The sequence below is a fragment of the Xenia sp. Carnegie-2017 genome, unplaced genomic scaffold (genome assembly GCF_021976095.1).
Source record: "Xenia sp. Carnegie-2017 unplaced genomic scaffold, XeniaSp_v1 HiC_scaffold_6, whole genome shotgun sequence".
In the NCBI taxonomy this organism is placed as follows: Eukaryota; Metazoa; Cnidaria; class Anthozoa; order Malacalcyonacea; family Xeniidae; genus Xenia; species Xenia sp. Carnegie-2017.
This window is the reverse complement of record NW_025813526.1, coordinates 7,664,472-7,682,308: the sequence shown is the minus strand read 5'-3', so window position 1 is coordinate 7,682,308 and position 17,837 is coordinate 7,664,472. Positions and strand designations below refer to the sequence as shown.

Below are 17,837 nucleotides of genomic sequence, written 5' to 3'. Positions count from 1 at the left end.
GTTACAGTGTTAAATAGATAAAGGCAGTTACAAGATAACATAGTGAGAATTTTTCTAAGTTCCATCCCAAACATGAAATATGGGTAATGTATTGTGGTAATAAACTTTTCGAATGAGCCCCATTTATGGTAAAGTTTTAAGCAAGGTCAATAGGGTCAAATAAGTTTTCTGTTAAATGTCATAACCGGCAAACAGCATGGTATCATAAAATATCATATAAAATATCATATAAAATTATTAATAATAAATATGATTATCATGGTATATGGTTATTGATTATTCATGTATGTGACATAACTGAAATCTGCAGCAAAGTCGAGAAATTTATTTTTATTAAACTTGTGTTGAGTGAATTTTCGTGATTGAGATGCGTGGTATCAAACAGCAATGCTTCCATCTCCATAATGTAGTCCAATATGAAAGAATCCAAATCAAGTTGAATATCTTAATCTGGAGGACATCGTGCGAGGGAAATTAAAAATGAAATGAATAATTAATAAATGATCACATCATGCATTTTATTATAGAATTTACACTATATTTCTTAAGCGTTGAAATGCACCGTGCTCTTAAGAACACGTCACGTCCGGTAAACTAGTACCTTACGAAAAAAGCCAAACTTGAGGAGCAAAATATCAAGGAAGATCAAATTTCGTCCTATTAACTATTAAATAAATTTCTAATATTCTTAAAAGTATTCATTCTATCTAAATACATATTTCCCTGAGGGTGATATTGGGCTCTTAATCGCGTCTAGACTTTTAGTTGCTCTTGGGTCATCACAATCCCTGTTCTGCCCGGTCCAGTTTGGTCACTTCTTCCAAAAAATTAATTTTCACCAATTGTTTGCGTTCACTTTAGAACATCCGGTAAAATGTATCTTGAACACGTTGTATGATACATATTGGCAAATTGTACCACAAATGAATAACTTTAAATCGGTAACATTGCCCGCTGTTGTTGTTGTGTTGACATCACATATCACAATCCACAAAAGTGTCTTTATCATCCTCTGGAAAGAATCTAAATAACAGGTTGTGTCATTTCTTCACGGTTATGTTTGAGAGGTCTAGTCATAGATATTGATAAATTTGTTTGTAAGCCAACGTGGGAAACCATTACATGTTGAAAATCTTTTCATAAAATTAATTTCAGACATAAGATTAAATAATGTTTACTTTATACAGAGTTTCTATTGTCTTGTGTTTTAACTTGAATCGGATTCCTTTGATGTGTTATATTCTTTCAATGCGTAGTCAGACTAATGAATATAAACAGGACCGAAACTTCTGAGGGAGGTAGGTGTGTGTGTGTGAGAGACAACCCCCAATTCGTTCAATCTTTGGTCTAGTCGGGCAAGTTACAGCAATTTGCCGGGAAATTTTTGAAAAATTGATAAAAATACAATATGATATAATACACAACAGAAAACACAAGGCAATATTATAAAGATATAATTTTCATAATTACACAGCTCCACAATTTTAAAAAGCAAATTGGGTAGGGTTTTGTACTCGTATATATCGTAAAAATCTGGAGACGTTTCAACATGATATGTGGAATTTCTTCGAATTCTGTTTAATTTTACAGATGGAAACAGTTGATTTGTAAGCTCAACGACAGCCTATTTATCGTTATTTTGCAGCATTAAATTCTTTCATGTGGAAAGTTTTATAATTGTATACACATTTTTCTGCATGTTGATCAGTCCGTGTTGTTATCCATGTAAAATTTATTTTGTCCTATATCCAGTTCAAAACGACATAAACTCAGCATTCGCAGCCCTGCTGACGTAAAGAAGTTTTATGTTATAACGATATTCCAAGCTTTCATGGCACAATATAATTTTTATCTCGTGTTATAATAATCAAATATAGTTTGTATTTTGCAATCATTCTGATTAAACACAATCGTTCACTTTGGAAAACTTTGGTGAATTAAAATCCCAGCAAGTCATACTAATTTACTTTACAATTGCAAAGGCAAATTAATCAAAGCAATACCAAATAATTGTTCCCCAATATTTGTTATGCCAGAAATGTGGAATTGCCAATTCTCAACACCGACAATAAACAAAAACACGGGCAAATTTAAAACACCAGTTACCCTACGGGTACCCGGAGTTATTTGAACGTACGAAAATTTTCAGTCATTATTTATGTTTGAAAATATTTTACTTCCTTACTTTATCAATATTTTTCTCAATGACATGAATGGGTTGTCAAAATGAGACAAAAAAACTCACCTCTGATATGTAATGTAGCTAAATTGTTATGGTTCATTTTTATCGGGCATCCTGCTGACATGCAGGTCATAAATGGCATACAGTATTACATAATTATTCAAATACAAGACATTCTTCATCTTTTAAATTTATTTTGAAATTTGTTTACAATCGTTCCGTAATTGACAAATTATTGTGCGCTGTTTTTTGAAAACAAAACCCGGAGCGATTTAAAACATAAAGAATTTCACGATGATACTTTTTTCTTTTTTAATGCTTATTTCAGACTCGTAGTTAATCTACTCACGCGTGCTTCAAAAGCAGTTTTTCATTGTATCTTATATTTTACTTTCACTACATAAATTTAATTACAAAATTTCTTATTACTTTTTGTAAACAGTAAAAGCAAATCTTTTTCAAGCAGTTTTTCTTACTAAATTTTGTTTTTGTCAGGTAATATTTCAGAAAGTGATTTTGCTTTTATTTATAATTTTATTGAAACGAATAAACAGCAGTATATTTTTGCTATCAAAAAATTAGTTTAAAATAATCGGAAAACACGATCCAGCAGGAAAAATGCCGAAATAGATGAAACTTGTTTCATACTATCATTTGCAGGAGTCCTACAAAAGCTTTGCTAAATCATAAATACTTTACGACGTGGTGGTGTCCTAGACTCAGATCCCTCGCGAAAATTTCACGGCGTATTAGACGAAACGTCGTGTTTGCTAAATAACTCTCTTATTGCTTTTGTTTTTTCTTTTGAAATTTAGTCATTAATTAGCATTTTAATGATCAGCCTCATTTTCATGGAGGCGCTATTTGAGAATACTCATTAATAAGGGGCTGTTCACATGAGTCCAGTAGCCGGGATTCAGCGATGTGTTAAATCATTTTGGTTAAATCACCTGATGATAAGTTTTGAATCGTTTCCATTTGCCAAATTCATTTAACGCTTGACTGAATCCCGGCTACCCGGGCTCATGTAATCAGCCCCTGAGCGTCAAGTGCAAAATTTGCATGGTTCCATACCCAAAATTATTCATCTAGGTGAACTTAGTAATCATACAAAGTTTCATGTTTATCACTGTAAAGTGAACAATTTTGGCGATACGTTAAGTAATCAAAGCACCTTCCAAAGCAGAAAATTAGCTAAAATGATTCTAGAAATGACCAAGGTTTAAGAAGAAATTGGAACACACAGGGTTGAATTATGACACATGTTGTTTAAGCTATCGTTAGGAAAATTGGCTTTAATGCGTAAACGAACGCTTACCTTTCAGATTGCGCGTAATTTTTACTTTTTCGTTATTAAATGCTATTTTTTCATAATACTCATCAATTATACATAAATATTACATTAAATTATGGAAATATGAATAGTTGATGATGATTTGAAAACGGCAAATAGAAAGTAGCAAAGTAGCAAAAATAAACCGCGTCTTGGATGGCAAGCGTTCGCGTGCGGATGGAAAAAATGCCAAATCAGTCCTAAAACTATGTTACCTTGAACATCTACCATATTTTAAACCTGTGCAGTGCAATTGCTCTTTAGCTTTGACATTTTGTGCGGAAAAGATCTCAAAAGTGCTCTCGGTAACATGCACTATTTTCACTTGCAAAATTTACTGTCAGATGAACTAGTGGAAGTCCAACTACCTATTCCATCCAAACGTTTTGGTAGATCTCGCGCCTGTTTGTTCATTTTTATACACCCTGTATACTGGTAATATTTGAAGCTACTTTCCCAAAGTCAACAAATAGATTTTTCATTTCTATCAGCAAGGTTGATGCAACTAAATGGTCTGGTCACGACAAATTTAAAAGTATGCAATCAATGTCGTTATCAGTGGAAAACACAAACAACTTTATGTAATACATCATCTCTGAGATTAACTCCAAAGCAAGAAGAAAGAATGCTTGGCGAGCTTTACAGTTCACTGTGATCGTTGGATGGAAGATCAGGATTTAAGATTAAAAGAATAAATACATCGCACTGTGAATCTTTAGCAACTGCATAGCAAAATGTCTTTTAGGTTACTACTAGGGCTTTTTATTGATATCGTTTCACTGTGGTTGACTGGGCAACGATATCAATTGAATATGCAAATTTGTGTTAAAAGTTAATATAAAATTTTCATAACAAGTCAAAGTAAAGTAAATTTCAATTGCCTGACATTGCTTTTGAACGCCATATGATTTAGCTGAAAGATTATTGACTCTTATCGCATATCATTGGTCTTTAATACCTTATTCAGAGTTTAGGGTGCTCAATAAATGCAATATGATGAGTTCTACAATAAATTTCTTTGCTGTAAGAAACGCTTGAAAATAAATGCTTCATCAGAGATACGTAGATTTTGGTTATGGATGAAAGAGAGAATTTAGCAAGCTTGGAAGATAAAGGTGATGATAACAGTTGGATATGGTACGGATTCCTAAATGAAGGTAGTTCTGAATTCCTGCTATAGCTTTTACGTAGATTTTGACTGCTTTATTAGTTTTGAAATATATTAAAAGTGAGGTGTTGAGAAGCACTATCTCGTTAATATTAAGCATTAAGTGCAGTGATTCGAGTAAACATAGCATGAATGTCGCTTATTTTTTACATTTGTTGCAATTTGCTGGAATTAATAAAAATGCTCTACGGTCAGTATCTGAGCGAAGAAGTCCTATGCGTTGAGTCGTTGACTGACAAACTTTATCGTTGTATAATTGCATTACAGCTAGACGGCGTTAATTTCTTGATTTCCCGACTAATCATATATCATGCGGGACTTTAACGTCTTTATTACATTTTTGAATGTGACTATACCCAAATGGCATACAATACGAACGAACAGTCGGTTTCTAGTTTGATTAGTTCAAAGACGGCCATACATGAAACTGGTATAGTAATATAGATAATTTGAGAATTGAAGGAGTTGCAAGGCAGCATAAATTAGACGAACGAACAGTCGGTTTCTAGTTTGATTAGTTCAAAGACGGCCATACATGAAACTGGTATAGTAATATAGATAATTTGAGAATTGAAGGAGTTGCAAGGCAGCATAAATTAGGCGATTATTCAGTTGACGATTCTTATGATAATGCACATATTACAAACTTTGGCCAGCCCTGAATTCTTTGAAATTTTGGTAGCTTCTACAATAGAGTCCATATTTTCACTCACAGTGATTAAATTTTTCCGATTATTATTTTTTGTTCGCAGGCCTGTTTTTAAGAACTTTTAACAACGGTTCTTTCACTGGAAAAAACTCCCGTTTTCAGAAATTCAGTGCCATGTATTCCAGAGAACTTTAAAGTATTTAGAATCATTAGATTCGGCTTCATTCCTCGTGCATCTCATTGTAGATAACTTTGTCCGCACGTCAACCTTTTTTATAGATTCTGCTTGTTCAATTAGAACTTGTGACACTAATGTATGACGCTGAATCTCTTCACGTCTAGCTTGTGACATGAGACAGTCAACACTAGGCTGAAAACCGTAGGTCTAACAATTGGATAGGAAATTCTTCATGTTTTTGAATCCCGTCTGCGTCCATGAAGATGACGATCCAGGGCAAAATAAAAGACAAGGCCAACAGAACAATGCATTCTTTTCTGAGCTACAACAAAGCCAATCTTTCTTCGAGTACCAACTTTCCTGAAAGCTTCTATTGCCTGTAGTCGCTTGTAAATTTGGAATTGGCCGCTGCTTTACGAGTATATTTTGCTCGCCTGATTGTCGAACAGAAAATGGTTTCTTTTGCAGTTCACTTATTATATCGATTTCGTTAGCCGAAGCCATTGTAATGTAAGTTATCACGATTTCCGAAAGTATATTTCGAAAGCTCAAAATTCAAGTCACGCTTTTGAAAATGAGCCCGACTAGATGTTGTTAAACGTTTGAGTGTGTTCACAGCTACTCTCAACCAATCAGATTACAGATATTCCCACTATGGATTTTACTACTTGGTCGGGCTGAATTTTCAGAGCCCGACTAGATGTTGCGAAACAGCGCATTTGAGTTTGCTCTGTTGTTGTCAACCAATCAGATCGCAGATAATTCCACTATAGATTTTACTTCTTGGTCGGGCTGAATTTTCAGAGCCCGACTAAACTGCGTAATGCCTGGCACTAGAAATGCACTTGTCATTGTTGGTAAGTAACGTTTAAAAATATGATAATTTTGCTAATAACGACGCAATTTGACAAATATTACACTAATAGACTGTGGATTATTGCAAAAAGAGTCGCAGAATGGCACACTGGTAGCTGCTGGCATGAAACAAAAACATTTTTATTATTTAAAATGATTTTCAAACCATGTTTAGCTACAACATGTTATATAATCATTATTAATTACCTGGAATTGAGCGGGGGACATCATTGACCACAATGCATTTTCGACGGACCTGTTTTAGTAGCACCTCAGATCTGGGTTGCTTTTGCAGCATGACATTCATTGGTGGTGGGGACATTTCTTTCAAAAGATTTTGTGAATTTGATAATGCGTCTTTGTCTTTCATTGACAGCATTACACTCTCAAATAATTCATCCACATACGGCAATCCAAATAATCCAAATAATTCAAATAATTTGTGGAAATTATTGTCGTATTCAATACTATGAAATGATGCAAAGCAACACATTTAGCAACAACTTACCAAATTTGGGCTTAACTCTGACATATAATTTGCTATCAACTATAACAGCGAAATTTTGAAATTTGAAAATTAGTGTTGATTTTAGCTAATTAATGCCTCTGTAACGTCTTCAAGCGTCATAAATTGCTGTGTTTGGGATGGTAAAGCGAAAAAGAACTAATTCGATGTCTTCATTTGCTTTGTAAGTCACGTGTTCACAAAGTCTTGGCACTCATAAAACTGTTTTTCACCAAAACATTCTAGATAATTATAAAACTTCCCCTCTAACAAAAAAATTATTTTCTTACTAAATGACTCTGTGACTCAAGTTGTCTTCGATTCTTTTCCCCCAATAAATGCTCATTTTCAAACAAATAGGAGCAATATACATGAAGGCTGTATTCTTTAAGTGAAATAATTTTTGGGAGAGGGACATTTAAGAATTTTATTGTTCTTGTGAAATTTTATTCACGGCTTGATAAACGTAGTTTTGCTAGCTTTTTATTCAAAAAGAAAACGAATATTTACCTAAGTTTTACTGAAATTTCTTAAGATAAATTAAAGAATTAAGAAACGCTTATACCACCTCATTGCTATGCAAATTTTCATTACAAACATGCATGTCCTCATTATTTCATATACAAATGGTTTCACTCTGTCTTAAGTTAATCGTTTCACTCTTTGTTTGCAGTCCTGATGAGAGAGAAAAGGGTTTCGCTGGTTTAATTGATCGCCGCTCAGAGAAGTGGATGTCTGTGCAACTTGTCGTTGATAAACTTATGGTAACAAATTTTCAGATATAGTATGTTGATTCCCTTATCATTTAATTAAGTTGTTTATGCGCAATTGTGTATGATTAAGTTCAAAATCACTTAAATCAGTCTTTATTGTGTTGTTCTTCACCCTTCAGAGTGCATAATTTCATCTTACGAGTGCACAATTTCAACTTTCTTTCGATAATCGCTAGATAGTATACTCGAAAATAAGATTTCTGTGCGTTCTCTGGGACTATTTTCACATAAGCTACGAGTGCTTTACGTTCCAAGGCATAGCTTCTCTCTCCAGCCCTACACGCTACAGAGTATATTTCCATATTTGTGAGAACATTAGTTTAAAATCATTCAGAGTATGATTATGACGTTATATCCTTTGAATGAAACAGTGTGCTTGCAATCGTCGCTTTCAGATAAAAATGTACAAAATAACATGCAGTTTTATGTTTTTAATTATACCATATATTACCAGTACAGCGCCGCAAAACGTTAAATGGGGGTAGGAATGGGGATAGGGGGGCAAACGCTCATAAATATATAACATAAATCCGTTTAAGACAATAGATTTTGATGGAACTTAATATGGCGTGCAATACATATAAAATTTTTTGAAGTGAATAAAAGTGCTCAATACCATAGAGCGTATATATAATAAAAGAAATTAAAATTCTCAAAATTTTGCCAAAGCAATCTCCAGGCATCTAATAATACAAAAACGGTTGTCTCTTGCTTTGCTATTTAATTGCTGACGCGTGCGGTAATTTAAAACGTTGCGCGAGTGGATATACTTCATGTACAGTTTACTGCGTTTATTCCAAAGATTGCTTTTATCACGATGAATAATTTCAAGTTTCTTGTTTGTACATATGCTGCAATATTTTCCTAAAGCCTTGATGGAATGAGTCAGGGGTAGAATGATCATTTAATTTAAAACTTTTCGCTGTACAATTATTCTGTGCTGTTCTTGCATTTCACATCACCCGTTTCACCAATTCTAAAACGCTTAAAGCGTTAGTTCTAATTTTTAGAAATGCGTTACGAAGCGTCAATAAAATGTATTCCGCGCATTCTACAAGATATGTTACACTAGGTTCCAGTTTCTTTAGATAATGTGTAGCTCCGTGCAGCTCCGTACATTTGGTTCAAAATGGCTACTCGCCCCTCAAAGCGATTCAAATCTTGCAAACTTCGCGTTCGATCTATCTCTACGAGTGGCAAGAAAATCACGAAGAATATTGCTGTGAAAGCTTCAAATCATATTTCAAAAGAATTAAAGTCAACAAATGTCCCTTCTAGAGCGATAGAACGACATAGTTTGTACGAGTCTAATGAAGGTGAAGGTTACTGTGATGAAGAGCATACTTATGCAACAAACTATCAGAACACACGGGAAAAAGAATTTCAAGGCTGGTAAACAATACGAGAGTTTTGTAAAACGGAAGAATTGAAGAAGAAGTTTTTCTTAACGAAGAAAAATGCTCTGAATGTGGTGTGATTAGGGTGGAATTTTGTTGTAACGAATGCGCACACGAAAAATATTTTTGCAAAGGTTGTGCTGACAGCACTCACGAAACAAGCAACTACTTCCATGTGCTTGAACGGTTTAATGTATGGATGGAAAGAATAAAGATAAATTCAGTTATGATGACGTTTTGTGGTGTATAAGTTTGGTGATCAAACGTTGATTTCAATTCATGTCATCATGGTCATTGTATCATACATTTGTATGAACTGCTATTGAAACATAGCTTGCATTATGTTTTTAGGATGGGTATACATTACCTTACTTTCCCAATCATGGTATTCTTGCAGCAAGGCATCAGAAATCTTGCCATAGTGCTCAAGCAAGAAATGTCATTTGCATTGACCAATATGGTTTGTTTACTAGCTTAGATATAGTCACTTAATGATTGATAATTTATCAACCTTAGCATTTTGTTGATACATAAGGTCTTTGCATGCTCATTTTTTTAAATCAATATTTCTTCTTTAAATACTAGCTTCATGGTAAATTCTAAATTTTATTGCAAAGTTCATGTTTAATTACCACCTACCCTCTTTCTTTGTGATCTTTGTATGTTTCATTATGATGCTGATGATGATGATAACCAGAACTTGCAGTGTATTTTTTCAAATAGGCCGGCAACATCAGAAACAAATTCTGTTTTGTGAGTGTGAAAAAGATTCAATAACGTTAATAAGATTGAAACTTTGGCCTGGCAGTGCTACTCGTCCCTCTTTAGCTTTTCATTTTAAGATGATGGAGTTGGCTGAAACCTTACTTCTTGAATGTCATGTTTCACTTCGAAAATTCTGCGATGCTCTAAAAATATGGACAAAGTGCTCCTCTTTACCATTGTGGGTAAGTATTCATTTCAACTGTGTAAAAAGAAATACATGTGTACCTTCATTCTGTGTTGCCAACAAGGGGGTACTGCCCCCCTCCCAATATTTCTCCCACATTGGTCTTTATTTATAGAACTTGAAAAGGTGTGTGATATCAAACAGTGCATTGTAAGTTTAAGGGACATTTTAGGAGTGTTTCCCATCTCCTCCCCAAAAATCCTGTTTGCACAGCTGCCCATGATATAGATACCCCAGAGCAGTGCAACAGCTTGTTAAAAGTTTGTAACAATTACTAGTTACCTGCCTAAAACATAGAAAAACTTGGTTTTCTTGAACTGTAACCTTAATCTTTCATAGAAAGGCACATTACAAAAGATTAAATATTTCACCCTGCTCCTGCTCTTGTTGTGCATGTGTATATTGTTGTAATTGTTTTATTTCATTATAGATTAAGAACATGTATTCAACACTGAACAGCAACTCATTTGATGAGTTTCGGTTTGTAATATAAATTAGTTTCATAAACTATAATTATTGTGTAAACTTAGATGCGAAAAGTACTGTAGAAAGACTGAGGGATGTGATCTTGAAGTCTCATGATTGCTCTGGTAATAGTGTATGATTGAATTTTTAGTGGTTTCTTTATTTCGCAGGTATCATCGGCATTTGTTGAGAAATGGTTACCCGCTTGTAAAGCAACATGTCCCAGGGAGATATTTGTGCCCTCTTTGTCCCAAAGTACGAAATTTATAATTGTGCATCTCTTGCAATTCGTTCATAGCTAGCTTTCTTATTCTAAAAATTTAATAGACATTTGTTCTGCGGAGTTGTACACATTTAGCCATTAAACACAATATTTAAAAACAGTTGTAGGGAAGTTGTTAATGTCTTCATTCTAAAAGCATCATTGTTATTCATTTCATCCATTGATAGCCTGATGAAGCTGGTACTCTGATTGAATCAATGGATGCTTGTTTTGGTCTTGTGAGAAAAAAGACTTCAGGGAAGGCTCAGTTCTTGTCAAGGCATAATTCCATTTTGTTCCACAATCAAGAAGAAGTTGATTCATTTGTTGATAACTACACTTCAAGTGCTGAACAAGCTAAAACTGTAAGTATTGGGAAATGTGGTTGAATTTCAGAAATTGTCTTCCCTCAAGTTTGCTATTTTATGTACTTTTGAATATTACGAAGCCTTTTATTGTTAAGGATTGTCATGAGTTTAAGGCAGGTGAAGTAAATGACATGATTCGATCAAAGGTAGAAACAAATTATTCGATGAGAAAGGTGTTTTGGTTGTGTCTGCCGGCATGATTACCCTAAAGGATTTATGAATATCAAACATGGAGAAAGGTATTTTTTGAAGTCATTAACATATTTTCTTTAATGTTTAAGGCAATCATTATCCACTTACCATGACCATACCACAATGACCTACAGCTTATAGTCTGGCTATCTAAGCATCATTTATTATAAACCTGCTTTCATGTGAACATACTAGCCCCACCCCATCTTTGTTTCAAATATTGCAATGATTTATAGCAGGCAAGATTGTCTAACCCCATTAGAGTTAATAAAAAGTAGAAAGTCTGGTAACAGTCATGACATACTTTCATCATGCAATGAAGTGATCTTTTGTGTACCATTTAAAATCTTTCCAAGTGGCAGGCTCTTTCTGTTGTATAGCTTTAGTCATTCCCCAAAATGATACAAACATGTTATGTTAATTCGATTGTAGCAGTTAGCCCTGGGCTACTAGCCCATTGCACTTCGCCTTTTGAAACTATATTTCAAATTTCAATTGAACACGCTAATGACCTTCGTGAAACTTCTGTTGAATGTTGCTGTGTCTGCAATATTAAGAGGTTTTACCAAAATCATGTAATGTCCTAGCTGCAGTATTTGCTTCTTTTTTTAGGATTGGTTATTCAGTTTTTAGTGTCAAACACCAGCTCTCTAACTCCAACGAAAACACAACAATAAAAATCATGTATGACATTGCATGTACTTTGAAGGCACACCTAATGGTTGGTTTTTTAAAGCATTAATAGTTTATTTTGTTTGCTTATAATGACTTTGTGCAGTAGAGTTCATTAAACCGTAATAAAACCAAGTAAAATTGTATTGACATCTTCTGTTCTTTTCAGAAAAATGGAAAGCATGATTTTGTGAAGAGAGCCGATTATGCTATTCCTGTCTTCCACTGCTATGGTCATAAGTCCTCGTGTCAGGTTTGTACATTTTATTAATTTTATTTCTCTGATGATAACAATACATCTTATGATAGATTTAAAAGAGACTGTTCTGTACGTACTCAAAATGTTTTGCTATCATTGCATCCACGTGAACAATATTTATTGGGTACGAAAAATAATGTTCGGTCTCAATAGAAATAGTTATAAGCAGCTAATAGCAAATTATTTGTTGTCGTGTAGATACAATTTAACCCAAGAAGAAAAAAAGGATATGGATTAACTGATGGGAAGGAGTGGAAAGACTATGGTCATTTCTTCGGGATTTTCCGGCATGACCAAGGAGATGAGCTCTGGTCGCCGTCTTGATATTCTGACAGATGCTTTACTGCACTATTCTTCTCGTCGACTTGAACACTTTGGTTGGTGTGTTTACTGAAAGTACACGTGTTAGGCTCAGGGAAATAACTTCTTTTAATAGTCAAGTTGATTTTGAGAACATTTGCAATACGTGTATTTGATAGACAAAAATTTTATCTTGATGGGGTTTTTTGGCCAACAAGTAGGTGATTGAAAGCTGGAATTGACATATATAGGACAACACGATCGCTTCAAAAAGTATCAACACCATACAATATTATAGACTTTTAGAAGGAAATAGCGTCCCAAAACTTGTACTGTGTAAACGTTTTTTGTTTACTTGAAACCGGTATAGAAAATGCTATATCTTCAATGCACGTGTGTTTTGATCTTTTGCAAGGGCTCTTAAAATTGATTTAACTATTTAAAGAAATCCTGTCCCAGACCCTGATATAATCACTTTAGTAATGTACACACAACTGTTTGATCAGTCAACGTTTTGTAAACTAGTAACCCCTCCCCCCCCCCTTCTGTTTTTTGTATATTATTTATTTAGTGCTGGAAGTTGTTGATTTTTTTTAGGATCTTCATTAGCTGCTAAACTTAAAAGATGTCCTGAACTTATTACTAACACGCAATCACAAATACAAGACTTATTTTCGAAGCTAGATGTTCTGTATGACTCTGATTTATTAGAGACATGGATGAAGGAAGAAGAAAAACTAATTAATGAGAAGAATTGTATGTAATGTGCCTTTCCATCAACTTGTTGGCTCATAATTTTTATTAGATGACTGGATTATTTCTTGTAGCAAAACGGGCACTTCCGTTAACATGGCAACAAAAATATGTGGAAAGTTTATTGCAACTTTACCAGCTAAGGTACTGTAGGTATACAATTTTGATATATAAAGTTTATCAAGTGCATGAATAAATATTTTTACAAATGCGATTCTGTAGTTTTGCTCAATAGGTTGCTGAGATAAATGCGTAATGTCGTCACTGTTTATTTTGTAGTGTATGGCTTTGTTTATGTAATACTGAAGTAATTAATCATTACTATCAGATGACATTTTTTCGTTATAGAATGCAGATTGCTTGTATTCAGGAAGTTGATCATGGTCACTTTGCGGATATTGTAAAAAGACTAAGAAAGGCAAGCCTTTTGACTATATGAATTGTGCATTTTTTTTGTCGCTGATAAAACCTCGTGAATAAGTGTTGAGAAGAATTTCAATCTCCTTAAACCAATAGTCGTTTCGTTGTAATATTATCGTTTAAATTTGTTTTGATGTATTTTTTTAGAGTAACGATACAGGTTGAAAACATTGAGAGAAGAAAGAAAGTGGCGAAGAGGTGGAAACCTGGGAGAGAGAATTTAATACGGCAGCTTTGTCGCTGGAGCTGAAACGGAATGAGTCTGTTATTGAGTCAGCATTTTCTTTAGCAATTGAAAGGATGTTCCTTGTATCCTTAAAGAATAAATATGCAGGTATTCTTCCTAATGTAACATTTAAATATACTGCTAAGCATTTCAAACGTCTTTCACTTTAGTGCGTACTTGCCCAGTCCTTTTAAGTGAGTGTCATTTAATACTTTTAATACTTCGAATTGGAATTATGAAAAAAACCCATTGAATAGTAGTTTTTACAGAAACTGTATTGGTGGTATACTGCTTTAGTAAAATTATGAATGCTATATGACTTTAACTTGTATTTATTGAACCGAGCGTTATCTTGCGTTTCAGATGGCCAAGCGATAGCCGTTAAACTTTCCAAACAAATAACGCAGAGAACAAATTCCATTAAAACTACAATAGCCAAGTATAATGCATCACTAAAGTCTTTGGAAGATTGGATTGAAGGACTACCTAGAAAAATTGAATTCGACGAAGCAAAAGATCCAAGGTCGCAACTTTATTGTGATTTTAACTTTCAAACAAATAAAGATACAGTACCGTTCACTGCTAAACGTTCTGCTATTGAGTTGCATAACTTTCTTGAAAGATGCAAAGAGGAACAAGAGATGTTAGAAATGGAAACAGAAAGACTAGTACACTATTACTTGGATAAGAAACAAGAACTGGAGTCCTATATCAATGTTAATGGGGAAGTTCAGAGCAAAATCTTGAGAGGAACTGTAGCAAATTTTAAGAAAGATCTAATTAACATAAATAATGCACTGTATTCACTGAAACATATGTTAAATGACTATTTAACAGAAGCTAGTAAGAGTAAATTACCATTCTTCAAGATAGAAGCAGAGCATGCATTATCTATTTTGCGTCCAACAAACATAATTGAGGATACATTAGAGATTGAAACCAGTTCAGTTGATAACGAGACTGACTGCGAATCACTGCTTCAATTTTCAGATTTTGAATCAGACACCGAGTTAGAATAATTCCATATACACACGTGTATATATATATAATTATAAGTTAATAGTGAACGCTTTCGCTATATGCAAAGCTCAACTTTATAGGTTTGAGCGCTCTGGGGACTGTACAAAACAATCCATACAATGTGTAACCATACATCCTGTGTCCCAAGTGCAGCATTCACCATTTTACTAGGGTGATAGCTGGAGGTCACATTGTTATACACTTTATGTATATGTATATATATAGGAAGTTTATATTTCTCTTTTGCAACATATTTTGATAATTGTTTTTATAATAAAGAATTAAGTGCAGCATCAGTTAAAAAATTCCTTTTTTTCAGTGATAGAATTAAATTTATATTTTATATAATTATAATATGGATTACAATATTTCATTCTATTACCCTCTAATACATCTCCATAGTATTTACACAAATTATTTTTATAAATAATATATATTTTTTTATTGAAATTCATTAGTTTCTTCAAATTTTAAGTCCAGAAGTATATCTAGTTCTTTGTTAGTAATTAGTTATTATCTGAATCATCATACTCCAATTCAAATATTATATATTTTGAAAATAGAATCAAAGGACCTTTTTTATATTTCATTATATGTATTGATTGTAAATTAAAATTAGCACTAGCATCTAGTTTAGATAATCCACCATTTAAATTAAAAAAAGGTTTTTATGTAATAATAAAAAGATGAAATATTATTTGGTTTGCTATCGAATTTCTTATACTGTTTGGTAAACAATTTTGCACATTAGTTACTTCACCAAGTTCTGGGATTTTTGTACATTTCCACTTGTAAAATGAGTAAATTATATGGAAGTGCTGAAAAAATATTTAATTTAATACTACTCCTTTTTTGAGGTTTTTTGGTTTTAAACTCCTTATTCGATATAAAATATTATTTTTATTAATTCTTGTTAAATTAAATGGATATAATATATCCATCTGTGGAATAAAAAATTTCGAGATAAAGTATCAGTATGTTGCAGTAATTTAATAGGTCGTATTTTAATTTCCATTTTTTAAATCAATTTGACATTCCAACGTTATATTTATAGAATCAAATGGTATAATTGCCTTGATGATGCAATACTTTTATAGTTAAATTTTTAATAATTGAAGAAATTAATTGTTTTTTTATAATTGGATGATTGTACACAAATAAATTGTCTCCACTTTCATTTGCATAATGTAAAGGAACAATACATAACAATTCCCTTTTTGAATTACCAACAATTTCTCTATCAATTTTGTCACGATATATAAACATTTTATTGATTCTAACTGTCTCATCAGGAAGATATGGACAATGGAATAATTTTATTTTTTTCAAATTCGCGTTTCTTACAATCAAATCCAGAGTCAAATGTATATTTTATTACTTCTTTGTCTAACCCCAACATAAAACTTAATTTTTTTGAAAAATTTAATTTAAATTCAATTGTATCATTTCCTGAAGCATAATCAGTATATTTTATTTTGCTTATTATAGGTTTTATCCATATATAATTTTTAAAATCATATTTTTACCCTGATTAGGATAAGATTCTTTCCCTTGAACATAGTAACAAATATATCCATTTGTTAAAATTATATTTTTTTTACAATTTCTATTCTTAAAAAATATTACAATCGTTTAAATAATCATTCAAAAGCGATATAATTTTTTATTGTTATATATTCCCAATGGTATTTTAATTCTTGGTGAATTAACCTTTAAAATTGGATATAAACTTATATCAATATTTTTAGTTGTAACATCCGTTTGAATAAAAGATTTCGAAAATTTTAATTCTAAATCACACCAGAATTCATCTACATTAATGTTTTTGCTGTTTTTGGATAAAAAACGTTTAACACTGTTATGTATTTTTTATTATTTAATGCATCAATTTGACCAGGTAATGTTGTAGCAAAATGATTAATATAGTTTTTTTCAACAATTTTTATTATTAACTTTACAAATTAATGTAATATTTTTCATTTTGTAACCTTTTTTAATTGTTCACAATAAAATTTCCCTTGAACTTCTTCACCGTTGTTATCACAAAGCTTATAAGTAACAAGATCCGTCAAAAAAACTTTATTTATATAAAAAGTCTCATTAACCCACTGTCTTAAACTTTCCTTTTCAAAAATATTATTTTTAATTCTTGAAATTTGCACTTTATCATTTTTCTTTAATATACTTAAATTTTTATCTCTTTTTTTGTTCATAATATGAGATAATCTTTTGATGTAATTTTTTTCCGCCTAAATAAACATCATATGGTGAAGGATTGTCAGAAAGTAATCCACATAAGGATTTTCGTTATATCTTTCCACAATTAAATGTAAGTATTTTCATAAGTAAATTTTTTTTCCTTTTCTTGTTTGCAAAAAGTCAATAGTTTTTCCAGTCATCTGTTTAATTGTTTGTATAAATCTGTCAGCATGAGTAGCTTTAATTTCACGATTATAAATATTATAATTTGGAAAATTATATTTTTTTGACAATTCTTTTCGAAACCCTTGAAATTCAGTTCCCTCGTGTGATACTATTTCTTTAGGAAATTCATTTTCTTTCAATACAATATCTTCAAATTTTTCCATAACATTTTTACTAGATTTATTTTGCAATAACTGAACAAAACCATATCTTGAATAAACATCAACTACACATAACAAATAACACAAATTATCATTATATCTTGCCAAATCTTTCATTTCAGCTAAATCAATATTCCATAAATAAATTTTGTTCATACATTTATATTTAAAAATTTATATTTTTTTGATACAAATTATGTATATTTTGTTTATTATCTTTTAAATGTTCACCTTTTAATAATCTTGCAGCTCTTTTTATAAAGTCATTGTTAATTAAATTATTAGTTTTCTTCTTCGTTCTCCTCATCACCATCATTCACAAACGT

General features: G+C 32.3%; 2 protein-coding genes and 1 long non-coding RNA gene across 3 annotated transcripts; all 3 read left to right on the top strand.

Moving 5' to 3' along the window:
* Positions 1 to 9,131: 9,131 nt before the first annotated feature.
* On the top strand, positions 9,132 to 11,997 carry LOC124457599. Its single transcript, XM_047007821.1, has 8 exons — positions 9,132 to 9,263; positions 9,392 to 9,500; positions 9,764 to 9,987; positions 10,420 to 10,469; positions 10,625 to 10,709; positions 10,905 to 11,081; positions 11,180 to 11,323; positions 11,889 to 11,997. The coding sequence occupies exons 1-7, from the start codon at positions 9,240 to 9,242 to the stop codon at positions 11,282 to 11,284; spliced, it is 774 nt and encodes a 257-aa protein (XP_046863777.1). The 5' UTR covers positions 9,132 to 9,239; the 3' UTR covers positions 11,285 to 11,323; positions 11,889 to 11,997.
* A 453-nt stretch (positions 11,998 to 12,450) lies between these two features.
* On the top strand, positions 12,451 to 13,661 carry LOC124457601. Its single transcript, XR_006952677.1, has 4 exons — positions 12,451 to 12,472; positions 13,105 to 13,263; positions 13,335 to 13,404; positions 13,609 to 13,661. It is a non-coding gene; the product is annotated as an uncharacterized LOC124457601 (long non-coding RNA).
* A 193-nt stretch (positions 13,662 to 13,854) lies between these two features.
* On the top strand, positions 13,855 to 15,486 carry LOC124457600. The gene is made up of 2 exons (XM_047007823.1): positions 13,855 to 14,014; positions 14,270 to 15,486. The coding sequence occupies exons 1-2, from the start codon at positions 13,981 to 13,983 to the stop codon at positions 14,923 to 14,925; spliced, it is 690 nt and encodes a 229-aa protein (XP_046863779.1). The 5' UTR covers positions 13,855 to 13,980; the 3' UTR covers positions 14,926 to 15,486.
* Positions 15,487 to 17,837: the final 2,351 nt, after the last annotated feature.